The sequence below is a fragment of the Bos indicus genome, chromosome 7, assembly GCF_029378745.1.
Source record: "Bos indicus isolate NIAB-ARS_2022 breed Sahiwal x Tharparkar chromosome 7, NIAB-ARS_B.indTharparkar_mat_pri_1.0, whole genome shotgun sequence".
In the NCBI taxonomy this organism is placed as follows: Eukaryota; Metazoa; Chordata; class Mammalia; order Artiodactyla; family Bovidae; genus Bos; species Bos indicus.
Window position 1 is genome coordinate 4,415,502 of NC_091766.1, and position 18,075 is coordinate 4,433,576.

Consider the following 18,075-nt stretch of genomic DNA (forward strand, 5'->3'; position numbering starts at 1 on the left):
ATCCAATTTCTTTATGCCTGTTGAAGGTTGCTTTTCACCTGGAATAGCGGAATTAGGAACCTAGCCAGACGGGTTAATTCCTCCTTCTCAAAACCTAGACGAGGGCATGGGAAGACAACCAGGCTAATCCTAGACTCTGTTACTGCCTGGGCCCCTCCTAGACGAACAGGAGAGGTGTTATGTTTCCCGCCCCTGACCCCAAGGCCAACAGGACTCGGAGTTGCCAGGGGTCACAAAGAGTCCCTGGGAGGGCAAAGTCCACTTGTCCACGCCAAAAGCCCAAGCTTCTGCGGGGACCTCCCTCAGGGTAGACCGTGCTCTCTAAGTTCCCTCCAGCATCAGGACCAGGAGGGCCGCGACAGGTGCACTCTCATCCCCCCAGGAGTCTGGAATCCTCGCTTTATTATGGAGACATTCCCTTCCGCGATCTCGCTGCTGGTGCCCAATGAGCTGGAAAGCTCACATAAGCAGGGTGCCTGCCAGCCGAGGGGTGAAGCTCTGGTGCCCATCGTCCTCCTATCAGCACAATCTCCCCAGTGTGTTCACATACTCGCACAGTGAGATGCTACCAAAAGAGTGGGAAGCGTTTGGACGTCGGCGTACACGATTCATTCTCTGGTTTCAGGGTCCTGGAGCAGGTCAGGCCCACGTGGGTTTCGAGGGCTGGCCTCACAGCATCGCACTGCCCTCTCTGGGTGTCGCTGCCCCAGTTTTTAAGATGCTGTGTACCTCCCTGGAAGGTCCCAAGGACACTGCCTCCACGCCTGGCTCCAAGGAGGGACCAGGGCCTGGGTACAGATCTGCCCCAGCTACAAAGGTGTGTGCACGACCCAGCTGTAAAGGAGGCTCTGGACAAGAGTTAGGCAACAACTGGCCTCTCTTCCACTCACTGTTTCAGGATGGACCTTAGGGACCAAGCGGGTTCTGAGCATCAGAGCCAGGAAACGATCCAGTGTGAAGCCAGGGATTGAATGGTAGCTGAAGATGAACAACTAGCCCCAACTGTTGGTCATGAGCTGATAAAAGCCCCTTCTGCTTCGGCTTGCTGCTCCCAACATTTGAAAGAATCTGCAAGGACCCCTAGACTGTGAGGTCTTACCCTGAGTCCATCAACAGAAGCCAGTGTGAGTTCCCAGGGACTGTTTTCTCTGCCCAGAAAACCCCTACGCATCCCTCAAAATCCAGCTGAAGCAGTGCCATCTCTGAAAGTTTCTCTGAACTCCTCATGTTACAGGCATTGGCTGAGTCTTCCTTCTTAGGTCTGTGACCATGAGGGCACAGTGGCCACCTACTGGACCTGCCTGACCCTAGGAAAAGTGCCCGTGGGCTCTGCCGATACCTCTTTTCTGGTGCGCGTCCTGGGACCCCCCGGTAAAGGGCTCTGGCTGGGTGGGCGTCATCGTGCTCTGGTGCAGGGCGGAGTCAGAATTGGTCCTGGGGAGAGGAGAGAGACAGTGAGCCTCAGCCCCAGAGGGGACAAAGGGGTAATCTTGGCTCCACTCCATCTGGGACCCACACGACAGAAGAGGGTGACAGCTGTGGGACATTTTTGTGAACTGAGACCTGAGCAAAACCCTGAAGAACAACAAAGCCCCTGCCCGTCCCTGGGGGACGTCTCAGCTTTAGGCAAAGGGTGGTGCCTTCCTGCGGAAAGGGGGCGTCTCAGCTTTAGGCAAAGGGTGGTGCCTTCCTGCCGAAACCCTGAAGAGAGCGGGCCTGCCAGTCCCACAGCGGCCATCACGGAGTCCCCTACCAGTGACAAATAAGCCAAGGAAGGTCTTGCTCCAACCAACCCAATGCTGCCCAGCACCCAGGAGGGGCTCCAGTCTCTGCCCCAATGACATAATATTCCCTGAGCTGCAGAGGCCTGGAGGGAGGCTGCCTAAGAAACCAGAGGCAGCCTTGGGAAGCTGGGCAGACACACAGAGGGCAGGACCAGCTGCACAGCCAACGTGGGGGTGAGAGTAAGAGCCATGTGCGCCCAACAGGAATGTCCAGATGCTGAGAGTGAGGCGGAGGAAACCTGGTTCAGGGGCAAGAGCAGATGACAAAGGGCGGGGCTGTCTCTGACCCTGGGGCTGGGTGAGCAGTGAGGCGCTGGGGGATCCTGGCCCCCCTGCACCAGCTGTGTGTCCCTAAGCAAGTGTTCTGACCTCTGTGCTCTTATGCCTAAAGACGGGGAGAGTAACAGCCTCGACTCTATGGAGCTCTGAGTGTCTTACATCAGTTGATGCCTTACTGACTGGAGACACTATCAACGCCACAGGCATTCGTCTGTAGAAATCCCCTGGTCAGTAATGTGTTAACGTATGTGACGGTTGAAATAGGACCTAGGCTATGACTACGTGCTTGGTGGGCATTTAACTGTGTTACTCAATTACATATATTTTGTGGGTTTTTTTTAACAGCTTGCTTACTTTTGATCTTTGTTTCCTGAAATCACCTACGTGTATTTTTCTGTGTGTAAGTACTAAAATAAAGTTTGCCTTTTTAACCATTTTTAAGAATACATGCCTGTGTCATTAAAGTATATTCATGTGTGTGCACATGGCTATGTGCTAAGCAGCTTCAGTCCTGTCTGACTCCATGCGACCCCATGGACTGTATCCGGCCAGGCTCCCCCGTCCGTGGGGATTCTCCAAGCAATAGCAGAGTGTGATGCCATGCCCTCCTCCGGGGGATCTTCCTGACCCAGGGATCAAACCTGCGTCTCCTACGTCCCCTGCACTGGCAGGCAGGTTATCACTAGAGCCGCCTGGGAAGCACCAGGTACATTAACACTCGTGTCCAACTATCAACTGTGTTATTGTAAACATTTGTATTAGCTACATTATCGTTGCTGTATCTCCCTAGATGATGACATTATGGGTTTTTTCAATCTTCTGCATGTATTTACGTATTTCCCTAATTTTCTAGTAATATACAATACTTTCCAATCACATTTTCTATGGCTTTTTGGGAATGTGGGAAACAATCATAATGGCACATTAAATGAAATAAAGAAAGTGACGACACTGGATATTCCATACAATCCCAACTTTGGTTAAGAAGAAAAGAAAAAGAAAGTCATAAATCAGAGAAAGGGAAAAAAAAAAATCCCTGGAAGACCCCAAAACTGTGACCTCATTGTTACAGGGATAGAGCTGATTTCTAGCAACTTCTGGATGCTTCTAAGTTTTGCCATTTTTAAGGGACTACATCTTGGTTTTCCAAGTACGACCATGATGGAAGTATTGCTTTGTTTCCAATGAGAGGGCTGGGGGTTGGTTCTGGGTCACTGACCTTCTCCAGCTGGTGTCCGCAGGTGGCGAGAGGTACACGGTGCCATATGGGCAGCTGTCCACGTGCATGTGAGTTAAGGGGATGGTGCTGCTGGCTCAAGCCCTCCCTGAGCCCCGGGAACCCTGAATGGGCCAGCCCAAGGAGCCAGGCTGCTGGGAGGCTGCGAACAGCTGGGGCCTCGGGGCGGGGGGCCTTTCCTGCCTGGCTGCGAGCAGCCCCCAGGGTGCAGCCCCGTCCACCTAGCACTCAGCACTCACCCCCTGCAAGCGCACGTGCGGGCTGCGCCCCTTCCAAGAGAGGCCTCAGCCGTGAAACAGGGGCCCTTGGGGGCGGGGGGGCTGCAGGGAGTCTAGTTCAGCTGACCCCGGCCTTGACTCTTAATTCTGGGCTGACGGGGTGGCTCCCGGGGCCCCGAGCGCTAGGTCTGGGGCCCATCTGCTCAGGCTCCCCTAGCCCGTGGAAACAAGAGGCAGGAAAGAACAGCCTTCTCTGTGCTCGAGAGCTGGGCTTCCCAGGAGCAGCCACTCGGACGCTGGGGGCGGGGGAGGCTGGCTGGCGAAGCACCAAGGGGCAGCCAAGTCAGTGGGGGGTTGGATGGGGGGATTCTTGACAGTCTTCTCTTCTTGGCCAAGGTGCAAAGGCAAATTTTGTGTCTTCCGATAGCCTCCCTCTGATCTGTCTGGGTCTGGCTCAGGCTCAGATCCCCCTCAACCCCCCTGCCTCAGCTGGGCTGCCCTCCGTGTGGCCCCCGGAGGGTTCACCACCATGGCCCTGATGTGTGGATGCCTGGCTCACAGCTTTCCTGGGCCCCCCTGCCCAGGCAGGCATCTGAGTGCACCCTCCCAACTCATCTCAGGCTGTGTGCTCCAGGGGTCTCTTCTGTATCACTGTTTCCTGTCCCCTAATCCCCCGCCTGGCTAAAGTTTCCTCAGCTTGCACTGCCTCCTCCAGGAAGTCTTCTGGGGTTGCCATGTGATTGTACGCCCTTCCTGGTGGTGCCCAGTAGCCCTGGAAGACTGGAGCAGCCCTGATTCTATCATGGTGTGGGTAGCAGGCCGCTCTGTCAGCTGAAAGCGGTCCCCGCCTCAACCCCCACCCCCCACCCCCGCTGCCCACATCCTCTGGGAAAAGGATATCTGCCTTCCGTGTTTGTCCACTGACAGGGGTCGGCGATGCGGGGAGCCCAGCCGGCCACGCTCCCGGTACACTCTGTCCACTAGCCCATGGTGCCGGGTAGTTCGGCTGGTGTCCAGGCCTGAGGACTGGAAGGGTGTCTGGGGGTGGGGAGGGGACCGATGCGGGGAGGGAGGAGAGGAAGAGATGGAACAAGAAAAGAGAGGAACCCACACCACGGTTATCCGCTGTGATCCGAGATTTGACCCCCCAGAATCTGACCTCAAGGTCCCCCCAACAGCCCCCACCGCCCAGCTCTGGAGACACCCTCGGCTATTCCAGATGGGCCTCCTTTCCTCTGGGGCCCCTGCCCCCAGCCTCCGAGCACTGTTGGGGGTGGGGGCAGCGGCGAGCCGGGGGTCCCAGGCTCTGGGGCGGCAGGCGTGCAGTGCGGCCGGCATGCACGGGCCAGGCAGAGCGGCGCAAGCTCGGGGCCCGGTGCCGGCTGGGGTGCCAGGGTGCAGAGGGCCCCCCTCCAGCCTCGCCAGGTGCAGACGGGCCTCCGCCCTCTCTCTCCGGGCCTGGCCGACCTCCTCTCCCCACCTACGTCATCCCTGGAGGGGCCTGCCAAGAGACAGCCCCAGGGCTTCCAGCCCAGGACGTCAGGGGCCCACCTGGCCAAGTTCTGGCTCCCCGGAGGCTCCTCGGCGAGCCTGGGGCTGGTCTTGATTGAGGCTCGACCCCCGCGCACCCTCCCCCACGGCCTTGTCCCAGCTCCACCGGGAGCCAAGTGCAGGCGCTACTTTCTGGAGCCCTGGCCCACAGCTTGGCCGGACGGGGCTCCCTTCCAGAACCTGGGGCTGGCATGAGGCCCCCGGTCAGGCCCTGCTCCCATCCGGAGGTCCCCAGGAGCCTGCTCTCCGCCTGCCTTGGCGCCACGGGGCCCCCACACCATCTGATGGGGGCAAGACTGGCAGCCGTAGCCTAGCTCTGGATGCAGCTACCGGCCCCTACCCAGCCATCGGGCCCTTGGGCCCTTCTCTCTTCTCTGCGCAGCCAGGCGAAAAGCAATTTCCTTGGGAAGACTGCTCCTGGCGGCCTCATTGCTCTGCCCCACCTGTCCAAACACCTCAGCTAGCACTCGGGGCTGACTGCTCTCCCTGGCGTCCGGGGACCTGTCTTTCTTGGACCCTGCCAGCTTGGGTCTTTATGTGTTTCTGCTTCCAAAAGGCTGCAGGCCCGGGAGACGGCAGCGACCTCACCATCCAGGCATGGGTATCAGAGGGCACAGGCCGTTCATCTCCTCCCAGAGATGTCTGGAAACCCAGAGGGGAAACTGAGGCAGCTGAAGCAGAGCCAGAGGCAGAGAGCAGCTCAGACCAGCCACAGCCCCGCTCGCCAGGCCAAGTCTAGGACCTGAGCACATGTGTGTGCGTGTGTCACAGAACGAACCCATGCAGCGTCGGCGCGCATGCTCGGATCCCCAGGGCAGGGGTCTCTGGACGCGCCCACACGCACTTCCCCAGACCAGGGGGTGCAGGGCGGATCTGCTTCCACTGGCAGAGGGGACACCTCCCACGGGGCCACAAGGGCGGCCGCACAGGAGTACCTAGCGCCCGCGCACGTGCCAGGGATGCCGAGACCTCAGCCCAGGGGCTCATTTACCAGAGAGACAGGAGCCGCTGCCAGAGCCTCCCCCAGAAATCCGCTGGGCTGAAAATGCAAAGAACCAAGACTTTGAGACACTCCTGCCTCGCCTGGTCCCCCAGCAGGAAACCCCTCTCGGGGGCCCTATGGTAGCCCCAGACCGGGCCAAGCTTGGGGTGCCCAGAGAGACACAAACCTTGAGGAAGGAAGGGATGGGGAAAACAGAGGAAGGGGCGAGCAGGGAGGAGGGGAGAAAACCCACCAAGGAGGGGCCCTGGCCAAGATGAGCAAGACCGCCTGGTGCATGTGCTCTGACGTGGAGGCCGTCGGAGGAGGCCCTGGGGACTCAGAGCTGAGCCAGCCGGACCCCGAGCCAGCCCGTGGGATCCGGGGCCCCGTCACATCCCCACAGTGGTGTGGGAGGAGCACAGCTGGGGAACGAACGGGACTGAGCTCCCTGCGGGGCCGACCCAGCTCCGCCTGGCCTGTCAGCACACACCCGGACGTGGCTGTTTCTGGGGCTCTGTCCCAGCCATGGGACAGGTGTGTGGCTGCTCAGTGGACTTGTCGCTGCAAAGCCCAGACACCATGCTGGGGGGGCGGGGGCAGGCAGCTCTCGGCCTGGCTCCTGGGCCCACCATGCCCCAACTTCCACTGCAGATCAGGGTCGAGGGACGGGGCCCGGGGGAAGAGGCGGGCGGTGGGCCTTATCTCTTATTTACGATAAGGATGTGCGCGGCAGCTACGCGGCCTGCGGGAGCCGCGCTGTGTGCGTCTCTGCCAAGAAACGTTTGCAGACAAGTGGGGTCAGGCCACGGGGCGTCCTTCTGAGAACTGCTGGGCGTGCGGATTAGTGAAGCGGGACGGAGCCAAGCCCCAGAGGCCCTGAGCGGTTCCCGCTGCTGCACAGCCGGCCAACAGGTGTAGCGGCTGCCGAAATGCTCACCGCCAGACCTTGGCCTTACTGTGGGTCTGCTGACAGGGGACGGGCGGGGGGATCCAGGCGAGGCCTGGCCAGGCCATCCTAGGGGAAGGAGTGGGCGGCGGGGGCGGGGGGAATGTGTGGCAGGGGGACAGGGGGCAGCAATTGCCTGGGAATCCCCGACGTTCACAGGCTGGTACACAGGCACTCTCGCGCAGTGGACAGGGTGGGGCCCGGCCTGGAGCACACCCCAGTGGGGAGGTGGCGTGGGGGAGGGAGGGGGGCTCACCTGGAAGGGCAGATCCACGGTGCTGCTCCCAATCTGGTTCACGTTAGGCAGGGACCCCCCGTAGTACTGGCCACGGCTTGGGCCCAGCTGCAGGTACTGGGACTTCTGGAGCTGGAGCTGCAACAGAGAAGCTGACAGCTATAGTGGGGGAAGGGGAACACACCTCCGGAGCACACCCTGCGGAGTGCCATTCCCAAGGGCCCCACGCGAGACACCAGGCGCAGAGGATGTGGGACTCCCGTGACTCAGATTCTCAAAGGAGCCATGAACCAGCAGAATCAGAGACCCAAGATGCCCCAGGTGGCCCACCCCAGGCAGGGAAACTAGCCCCCCATCCGGGAGGGTGCTGCCTCCGTGAACTTGAGGGAGCCTCACCGGCTGCTTCGAACAACTGGTGAATAAGCAAGAGTATCAAGTGGACCTGGAGCCTGGAAGCCTGAGCAGGAGGCCCCTCACCCACCCGGGGGAGCCATTTCTTATCACGCCAAAGGCTGTGTTCCTGGGGCGCGGGCCAGAGGCTGCGAATTTACGCCCGGACACGGGAGAAATTGTCTTTCCACTGGTCTGAATCAGAGGGGCCGGCTCTGAAGTGCAGCGCTGGCTTTTCAAAGTACAGCATGAGCTGGCCTGCCAGATCCTGCCTGAGTTCTAAGGAGACTGGCCCAAGCCCCCAGGCCCCCTCTGCCTGTCCCGCCAGTCTCACCCACTGGAGAGCCTTCATCCGGGCTGGCCACATCCCTGCACAGTCCTCTGCCATTCACTCACATGTGGATTTGTCCCCTGGGCCAGGACTCAGAATCAAGAGCCCGGGGCTCCCTGACCGGTCACAGCTGCCTCCAAGCAGGGCTGGGACCTGGCCTTCCCTCGCCAGAGCATCCATTCCACTTCGCCAGGAATAGCAGATGCTCCTGACCCGGCTGACACCACCGGTGGCCTTCGGGCAGGTCCCCGAGGCCCATCAATCTGCCCTGGGATGAAGTACCGTGACAGAGGGGCGGCCGCTGGGCACCAGGGGAGGGGTGGGCGTCCGCCCCGGCCGGCTGGGATGGTTGCTAGGGTCGACACTGTGTACACAACAAGAGCAGCTCACGTTCCCTCACAAACAGCTCCTGGCAGCGTGCCGCGCGCTGGCCGCCCACGCCGCCCCACTCTCCCACGCCAGCCCCGGCTTCCTGGGGGGCCTTGGACACCGGAGGTGGAAGTAAAGCTCAGGAACTGGCCGCTGGCCCGGCCGAGCACCTCACCCAGGTAAACAGCTGTTTCCTGTGAAGGGCGGCGGGGCCGGGAGGGAGCCTAACCCCGCTCCATTCCTCCACGGGTGGCTCTCAGGCATTTGCTGGCCCCAGACCCTGACTCCAAAAGCTGGAGATGCTCACCATGAACACCCTGGGTCCCTCCTCCCCAGGGCCCGGGGGCACGCAGGATGAAACAGGCCAGCCCCTGGTCAGGAGGGGTCAGGCGAGGCCAAGCAGGGTGGGCTCGGGTGTCCTTGGACCTGAGACCCGCCCCCCAGGCCCTTCTTGTGTCTGAGCCACAGGGCAGGAACCCACATTTATCCCCACCGCTCAAGTACCACCTGGCCCTGGAGGCTGCAGCCCCCTCCTGGGCCTCAGTTTCCCCTCCCATAGAGTAGGCTGTCCAGACTGACTGTGTGTGTGCGCGTAAACACCAGGCGTGTGATACTGGAAGTGCTCACATCACACCTTCCGGGCCGAGGGAGCCCAGAAGGGGAACGCGCCGCTCACGGCTGTGTGTCTGCAATAATACTGGCCCTCCAAGCCATCTCGGCTGAAGCCTCTCCTTTCCACAGGGGCCCCCGAACCCCACCCACTTTGTTGCGGGAATGTCAGGCTTTGCGGTACGGCCTCCGGAGTGGACCCAGTGTGGACCCCTCCCTGCCTCTGGGGAACCCCCGTACTCATTCTTGGTTGTACGTGGAGCGCCACAGGCAGGCCTTCCCAGGCGGCTCAGCTGGTGAAGAATCTGCCTGCAGTGCAGGAGACCTGGGTTTGATCCCTGGGTCGGACCTGAGTTGGGAAGAGCCCCTGGGAAAGGAAATGGCAATCCCCTCCAGTATTCTTGCCTGGAGAATCCCATGGACAGAGAAGCCTAGTGGGCTATAGTCCACAGGGTCACAAAGAGTTGGAAAGACCAACACTTTCACTTTAAAGAGTTAACCTGGCCCAGGGCTGTTTGACCTTTGCTCCCAGCTCCTGGGAAGTGAAGGTCCTGCCACAGAAAAGTGTGCTTGTTTGCCTAGGGCCCCGGGCCACACTGGGTATCTCTGCTAACAGTGTGGGCAAGGGTGGGGGGCTCAGGCCACCGAGGTTCTCAGCTCTTCCTCTGCTGGGGCTGCGTCTGAATGGTGAACCCCAGGAAAAACCCTGGACCCCAAGGCTTGGGGAGACCCACGGCTGCCAGCCCCGGGCGTGCCACCACACACTGGTGCTGGGAGAAGCAGGCGCTGTCCGCGTGACTCCACGGGGAAAGGAGTCCTCCAGCTGTGTTCGGAAGTCTGCTGGCCACTGCCCCATTCCAACTGTGACCTGTATCCTCTCACTGTAGCAGACCATGACCGAGGGTGTCCCTGGCGGTCCAGTAGTTACAGAATCCACCTGCCAATGCAGAGGACATGGGTTGGATCCCTGGTCCAGGAAGATCCCACACGGCATGGGGCAAGTAAGCCCGTGTGCTGTGCTCCAGAGCTCATGATCTGCGATAAGAGAAGCCACCCCAACAGAAAGCCAGGCACGGCAACTAGAAAGGGCCCCCGCCTGCTACAACTAGAGAAAGCCCACGCAAAGCAACAGACCCAGTGCAGCTGTAAATAAAAACAAAGGAATAGATAGAACTCCTAAGAAACAGACCATGACCGTGAGTAGGAAGGTCTTCAGTGACTTCTGAGTCCTTCCAGTGAGCCGTTGAGCTGAGTGTAGTGTTGTTTTTTTTTTCAGTCGCTCAGTCGTGTCTGACTCTGTGACTCCATGGCCTGCAGCCCTCCAGACTCTTCTGTCTGTGGAATTCTCCAGGCAAGAACACTGGACTGGGTTGCCATTTCCTTCTGCAGGAGATCTGCCTGACCCAGGGATGGAACCCAGGTCTCCCACATTGCAGGCAGGCTTTTTACCATCTGAGCCACCAGGGAAGTCCCAGTATAGTATTAGGAACCCTCAGTCTCTGTAGCTGGTGTCAGAAGTGAAGGTGGTCTTAAGGGGCCCTGAACTTTCGCAGGGGCTGACTGCTGTCACATGCCTGGCCAGGAAACCCCAGGAGTAAGCAGACGCTGGGGTGGGGAGGTGCCAGCCTGGGCTCCACCCATGGGCCTGATGCCTCCAAGGGTGCCCAAGGAGGACAAGAGAGTGATGCCACTGGGCAGGGTCTGACCAACTGCTGGACACAGAGCTCAGGCCTCTTCCCCCGTCAAACCACAGTCCCTCCTCCTGCATCCCTCTGCCCAGAGAGAGGTTCTTGAAGGCACTTCCTGCCCTACCCCCAACCTCTCCATAAACCCAGCATCCAAGCCAGGGTCTAACCCTCAGCAGCACCTGCTGGTGGAACAAAGGAGCACAAGAACTCGGGGTGAGTAACCGAGTGAACGAGTGAACGAACATCACGGCTCCCACGCTCGGGAGCAGACTTCCACGAGCCAGGTGACAGCCCCACTTGGAGGCCACGCGAGAACCTTTCAGGACACTGACACAACCCCTGCTGCCCTGAGGCTTGGGCCTGCCCCTCCCCTTGCCCCGTTCCCGTGGGTTTTGGCGGAAGGCAGCACGGCAGGGTGGTGACGCCTGGACAAGACCTGCTGGCACAGAGGAGCTGCGCCTCTCTGGCTCCCCCTTAGCTTCTGGCCCAAGGGTCCGACAGCCTGGGGTCCAAGACCAGGCTCCCCCACTGTGAGAGCAGACCCCACTCCAGATGCGGAGGGTGGGCAGGTGCCCTGTCACTCACTTTCACAGGTGCCTCCCTGCCCTCTGCTCTCCCCATTCCTCACTCCCTCCAGACATCCAATACCAAAGCACCCTGAGTTTGTGCTCCCCCTACCCCAGGGAGCCGCCTGTGACAGCTCCACATCCACCCTGGAGGGGCCTCCCTGACACCCCACTCAAGGAGCAGGCCCCCCAAGTCACCTTCACATTGGCCTATGGCTTTGTTGTTATTGCTATTGTTATAAGGCATGTCGGATCTTAGTTCCCCAACGAGGGACTGCCTCTCTAACCCTGCATTCGAAGCACAGAGTTCTAACCACTGGAGTGCAAGGGAATTCTCACTGTTGTTGCTCTTAACCTCCATTTTCATTATCAAAGGTTTAGGTTCACAGAAAAACTGCGAAGATGGTAGAGGGAGTTCCCGAATCGCCCACCCAGCTTCCTCTAAAGCTACCCTCTTCCTCCACTGAGTTAAAAGGAAGAAAATCACAACAGTAAGAGCACCACTGACCCAGACTCTCCCCATATGCCCCTCGGTTTGTCTAGCCACATCTGCACGATCCAAAGTGCCTGGCCCTCGACTTCCCTACTGCTGCAGTGGCTGAGACTCTTCGCATCCAAGGCAAGGGGGTGGGTGCGGTCCCTGATCAGGGAACTAGATCTCACAGTTCAGTTCAGTTCAGTCGCTCAGTAGTGCCCGACTCTTTGCAACCCCATGAACCGCAGCACGCCAGGCCTCCCTGTCCATCACCAACTCCCGGAGTTCACTCAGACTCACGTCCATCGAGTCGGTGATGCCATCCAGCCATCTCATCCTCTGTCGTCCCCTTCTCCTCCTGCCCCCAATCCCTCCCAGCATCAGAGTCTTTTCCAATGAATCAACTCTTCGCATGAGGTGGCCAAAGTACTGGAGTTTCAGCTTTAGCGTCATTCCTTCCAAAGAAATCCCAGGGCTGATCTCCTTCAGAATGGACTGGTTGGATATCCTTGCAGTCCAAGGGACTCTCAAGAGTCTTCTCCAACACCACAGTTCAAAAGCATCAATTCTGCGCCACTCAGCCTTCTTCACAGTCCAACTCTCACATCCATACATGACCACAGGAAAAACCATAGCCTTGACTAGAGGAAACTTTGTTGGCAAAGTAATGTCTCTGCTTTTAAATATGCTATCTAAGTTGGTCATAACTTTCCATCCAAGGAGTAAGTGTCTTTTAATTTCATGGCTGCAGTCACCATCTGCAGTGATTTTGGAGCCCCCAAAAATAAAGTCTGACACTGTTTCCACTGCTTCCCCATCTATTTCCCATGAAGTGATGGGAAAGAAGATCCCGCATGCCGCAACTAAAGATCCCCATCTGGAGCCCGCCTGCCAGTGCAGGAGACACGGGTTCGATCCCCGGCCCGGGAAGATCGCACATGTGGAGTAACTTAGCCCACGCACACCTGCTGAACCTGCGTGCTGCGACTAGTGAAGCAAAGCAGTGGGACGTGTGTGCGCTGCAATGGAGAGCAGCCCCCATTCACTGCAGCTAGAGAAAGGCTGCTCACAGCAGTGAAGACCCGGTGGGACCAAGAATACATAAGTACTAAAAAGAAAAGATCTTGTGTGCCGCCACTAAGACTCAGTGCAGCCAAATAAACAAATTCAGTATTGAAACAAAACAAACAAATGCCTGAGCCGAGACCCTGCCTACCGTCCCCTTCCTGCCCCTCCAGGAGGTGGGCACCCGGGATGCACGGTCTGCCAGGCACAATGTGTCTGGTGCCGACCCTGCATGTGGCCACACGGGGCCCCAGGCGTGCTGTCATATATCTGGCCTGGCCTCCCACCAGCACTCTGCAGCCCCAGATCTTTCCAGAACAGTCCAGTTCATGCCTCTCAAACCTTCCTGCTCTCAGGTGTGAACCAATCAGCCAAGCCCGTGGGGCCACACCCTAGGGTCTGAGATGGGGCCGATGGGGCCACACCAGACAACCAGAAGCACAGCGCTGACCTCAGCCTCTCCTCTGCTCAGCATCTCCCCACCCCATGTGCCGCAGATGGCACCCCAGAGCCCCCCGCCACCATGGGGCACAGAGACCTTCTCTGTATCAGTGCATTTAAGCATCACAAATGCCCTGTCTTAAGTATCCTGGGCTGACTGTAACAAATTCCCATCAAGTGGATGGCTTAGAACAACAGGAATTCACTCCCTCACAAGTCCAGAGGTGAAGTCCAAGATCAAGGTGCGGGCAGAGTTGATTCCTTCCAGAACCACAGACGGAGGATCCACCCCCGGCCTCTCTCGGCCTGAGGGGGCTCTGGGCATCCTTGGCTCATGGCTCCGACCTCTGCCTCCGTCTCCACACAGCCTTCCCCTCTGTGGCTGTGTCTCACACCCCCTCTCCTTTCTCTCAGAACAATACCTGTCATTAGATTCGGAGCCCATCCTATTTCAGAATCGTCTCATCTTGGGACCCTTAATTACATCTGCAAAAGTGCTCTTGCCAAGTAAGGCCACGTTCCCAGGCTACGGGTGAGCATGTGGACATATCTTTTGAGGGGACACATCTCAATCTAAGGACCTTTGAGAGGGTTCCCAGCATACTCCACTTTCCAGATGGGAAAACTGAGGCTAAGCAGGCAAAGGAACGGCCTAGGGTCACCCGGCTCAGAAGTGGCCAAGTAGGGCAGAGACTCCACTCCTGGAACCTGACTCCTGGATAACCTTGTGGACCAGTGGGCAGCTGGGACCACAGAGCGTCACAGAGGCCACGTCACATCACAGATCAGAGCACACCACCTCATCTGGAAGCTTCGAGTCAGAGCATCAACTCGACCACGTCGGCTCTATCGAGGTGGGGATGCAGCACGAGTCTCACTGTAAAAAGCCTCCTCAGGGGGACTTCCCTGGTGGTGCTAGTGGTAAAGAACCCCTCTGCCAATGCAGGAGACATAAGAGACATGGGTTTGATCTCTGGGTCGGGAAGATCCTCCCTGGAGGGGGAAATGGCAACCCACTCTTGTACTCTTGCCTGGAGAATCCCATGGACAGAGGAGCCTGCGGGCTACAGTCCACAGGGTCACAGAGAATCAGATCTGACTGAAGGACTTAGCCCGCACACATGCATGCAGCGCTGGGCTGAGGGTTCGATCCCTGGTCGGGGGAACTAAGGTGCCAAGTGCCTTGGGGAAACCAAGCCCACGTGCCGCAAGCTACTGAGTCCGCACAGCACAGCCAAAGGCTCCACGCGCTGTGACAAAACGTTCCGTGCGCTGCAACCCAGGCCCAACACGGCCAGAAAGTAAGCAGATTCTTTAAAAGGCCACCTCAAGTCCTGCCTCAGCCCTGGGGCCCTTGTTTTTAGGCAGGAAAGCCCCTCTGGTCCCTGACCCAGCCTGAGTCAGGACCGACCCCCCACACCCATCCCCACTGCCCCTACAGAACGGTGGGGAAACGGTGACTTCTCCAGCTTCCCCCAACCCCCTTGCTGGAGGGACCCCACGGGGACAGAGCTGCCCTGCAAGGCGTGTATCCCATTTCTGTGTCCTCACCCCTACTGGGCACAATCGCGGGCCAGTGGCCCTGAGAGGCATGGGAGATGCAATCACCTCCCCAGGGCAGTCCCAATCCTTTGAGACCCCACAGGATGCAATGAATTCCCATCTGTCAGCTCCTCCCAGGCCTCGCTGTCTGGAAGGAGCCAGCCCTGCTCGGGCCCATCACAACCACCATGGCAACTGGCCAGCCTCCTAATGAGATTAAGGGGAGTGGCCACGCTGAAGGCTGAGCTCTGTCCTGCAAAGCCAGGGCAGGCGTGGGGGCCACAGTAGAGGGTCCGGGAGGAGCCTCGAGCTCTGAGCAGACCTGCTTCCCCCTCTCGCCACAAAGGCCTGCACTATCTGGCCCCTTGCTCCCCACGAGTCACCGCACTTCGCCCACCGAGGGGGCTGCCTCAGGGCCTCTGCACTGGCACTCCTTCCTCCAAGAGGTTCTTCCCGCTGGGCCGGCCCAACACGGTGCACCTTTCCTCTGTGGGGTCACCTCCACGGCTCACTCTCCAAAACCACTCAAGGTCTAACTCTTGCCATCAGACTGTCAGCCCTGCGAGGACCCTGGCACAACAATGCGGCATGGCATCCCCGTGGGTACTGAGAGACCGGACGCTGGAAGAACCTGTGCGTGCAGGACCAATGACTCAGTGTGCTCGGAACCCCAGGCGGGACCGTGTGCCTCCCGTGCCCACGTGGGACAGAGCACCCTGTCTCTGGGGAAACTGAGGCCCAAGGATGAAGAGACAGCTTCCCGGGCACACGGGCAAAGAACCACTCATGAGAGGGAGGTGGAGAGCAAATCCATCGAGAGGGCACCACCCTTTGGGGACCTGAGTGCTGAGCAGGACCCCAGGGGATTCTCACACCCTGGCCTGAAGCCCCGCCCACTGGGCTCCCCAAGGAGGAGTCCTCAGGAGGTGGCTGACGTCAGAGGGGCCCTTGAAGGGGCCACTTTGGAGGCTGTCCCCAGGAAGGGAGGAACCTGGGCTTTGCCAGGTTCTCCAAGCGTTCCAGCAGCCGGAGGGGCCTTTGGAGGGGCCACTTTTGGAGGCTGTCCCCAGGAAGGGAGGGACCCGGGCTTTGCCAGGTTCTCCAAGCGTTCCAGCAGCCAGAGGGGCCTTTGGAGGGAGGCCCCGAGAGCCCCTGAAAGGATCTGACTCTGAATCTCGTGGAGCTGCAGCTGCGTTTTCCAGAGCCAGCGTTCCCCACGGGTGCCTGTGCCCCACTTTTGTCTGGCTGTGTCCCTGCAGGTTCTTTCCAAGGAACCGGCCCCAAGAGGCTGCCCGGTCTCAGCTGCTCCAGCACCAGACGAGAGTTTGAGGAGGGGAGGCAGGCCCTCCCAGGCTGCATTCACCACAGCCGCCGGACGACCTGTCTCTCCCCACACCTCTGCTGCCCACCCTGGGAACAAACACCTGGGGCTCAGGCAGACTGCTGCGCTGGCACAGGCGCCCAACCAGGAAGGCCTGAGGGCGCTTTTTTCTCTTTTTAAACTTTTTCCTTTCTTCTTTATCAAAGTCACGCAACAGAATATGAACCATTTTAAGGTGCACAAATCAGTGTCATCTAGTACATCCAGAGTACTGTCCGATCATCACCTTTAGCTAGGTCAAGGGCATTCTCATCACCCCAAAAGAGACCCAGTGCCCATTAACAGTCGCCCCTCAGCCCCCTCACAGCCCCACAACCACCAACTTGTTTCCTACTTGTCTGCATTTGCCTATTCCTGACATTTCATACAAAGGGGATTGGGCTTCCCAGGTGGCACTGCTGGTAAAAAACCAGCCCACCGACGAAAGAGACATGAGAGATGTGGGTTCGATCCCTGGGTCGGGAAGATCCCCTGGAGAAGGAAATGGCAACCCACTCCAGTATTCTTGCCCGGGAAATCCCATGGACAGAGGAGCCTGGCGGGCTTCAGTCCGTAAGGGCTGCAGAGTCAGACACAACTGAAGTGACTTTAACACGCACAAAGGGGACCACACACTATTTGTCTGTGTCTGGCTTCTTTCTCCTGGCATGTTTTCAGAGTTCATCCGCGTTGTGTCAGAGCTTCACTCCTTTTATGTCTGAATCAACATTCCGCCGCATGGATGGGCCATGCTGCGTTTATCCGTTCGTCTGCTGATGGCCGGGTGTCGCCCCACCTCCTGGCGACTGTGACTATGCTGCTGTGGACGTGCGTGTACAAGCACCTGCCTGAGTCCCTGCTTTCAAACCCCTCAGGAACACACCTACAGGGAGAACTGCTGGGTCATATGGTAATTCCATATTTATCTTATCGAGGGACTACCAGACTGTCTTCCACAGCTACCACACCATCCTACGTTCCTACCAGCGGTGTACAAGGGTTCCCATTCCCCCACGTCCTCACCAACACTGGTTTATTTCTGCTGTTTTGACAGCAGCCATCCTGACGGGTGGGAGGTGGTACCTCATTCTGGCTCTGATTTTCATTTCCCTGACGACTATTGACGCTGAGCATCTTATCATGTGCTTACCGGCCATTTGTGTATCTTTGGAGAAATGCCAAGTCCTTCGCCCTTTTTAAACACCGAGTTGCATGTTTTTTTTCCTTACTGAATATATATTCTAGGTCTTTTTTTTAATTGAAGTATAACTGCTTTACAATATTGTGTTCATTTCTGCTGTACAACAATGTCAATCAGCTATAAGTATTAGTTGCTCAGTCGTGTCCAACTCTTTGTGACCCCATGGACTGCAGCCTGCCAGGCTCCTCTGCATGGGATTTCCCAGGCAAGAACACTGGAGTGGGTTGTCATTTCTCTTCTCCTGACCCAGGGATCGAACCCGGGTCTCTTGCTTTGCAGGCAGACTTTAATGTCTGAGCCACCAGGGAAGCCCTTGGTTAATCAGCTATATGTATACCTATATCCCCTTAAGCCTCCCTCCCAACCCCACCATCCCACCCCTCTAGGTCATCAGAGGACCCAGCTGAGCTCCCTGTGCTATAATGCAGCTTAACATCTGGAATCTTAACCTCTTATCAGAGCCTGGTGGGCCACAGTGCATAGGGTCGCAAAGAGCCGGAACACAATGGAAGCGACCTAACACACATGCACAGCTCTACGGTTGCAAATACTTTCTTTCTCTGTCTTTTCATTCTCTTGACAGTCTTTCGACGCACAGAAGTTTTCAACGCTGACAGGGTCCAATTCTGTGCTTGTACTTGTACTGCTTCCTTCTAGGAATTTTACAGGTTGCTCTCTTCCACTTCAGTTTTTAGGTCATTTTTAATTCACTGTCATTGGGAATGCCCTGACACTCCGATGGTTAGGACTCCACACTTTCTCTGCCGAGGCCCCTGTTTCAGTCACCAGTTAAGGGGACTTTCCTG

At 58.1% G+C, this 18,075-nt stretch overlaps 1 protein-coding gene across 2 annotated transcripts in view; it reads right to left on the bottom strand.

Moving 5' to 3' along the window:
- The window catches only part of CRTC1 (CREB regulated transcription coactivator 1), an 85,200-nt gene that overhangs the window by 26,209 nt on the left and 40,916 nt on the right, over nucleotides 1–18,075 (bottom strand). Inside the window, exons 2-6 of one of the 2 annotated variants that reach the window (XM_019963806.2) lie at nucleotides 7,254–7,370; nucleotides 6,061–6,108; nucleotides 4,419–4,556; nucleotides 3,283–3,344; nucleotides 1,340–1,434 (exon numbers count right to left, since the gene is read on the bottom strand). In XM_019963806.2, coding sequence (XP_019819365.2) covers nucleotides 1,340–1,434; nucleotides 3,283–3,344; nucleotides 4,419–4,556; nucleotides 6,061–6,108; nucleotides 7,254–7,370 — 460 coding nt within the window. The remainder of the gene's footprint in view (nucleotides 1–1,339; nucleotides 1,435–3,282; nucleotides 3,345–4,418; nucleotides 4,557–6,060; nucleotides 6,109–7,253; nucleotides 7,371–18,075) is intronic. The other variant, XM_019963807.2, reaches the window with a different exon arrangement.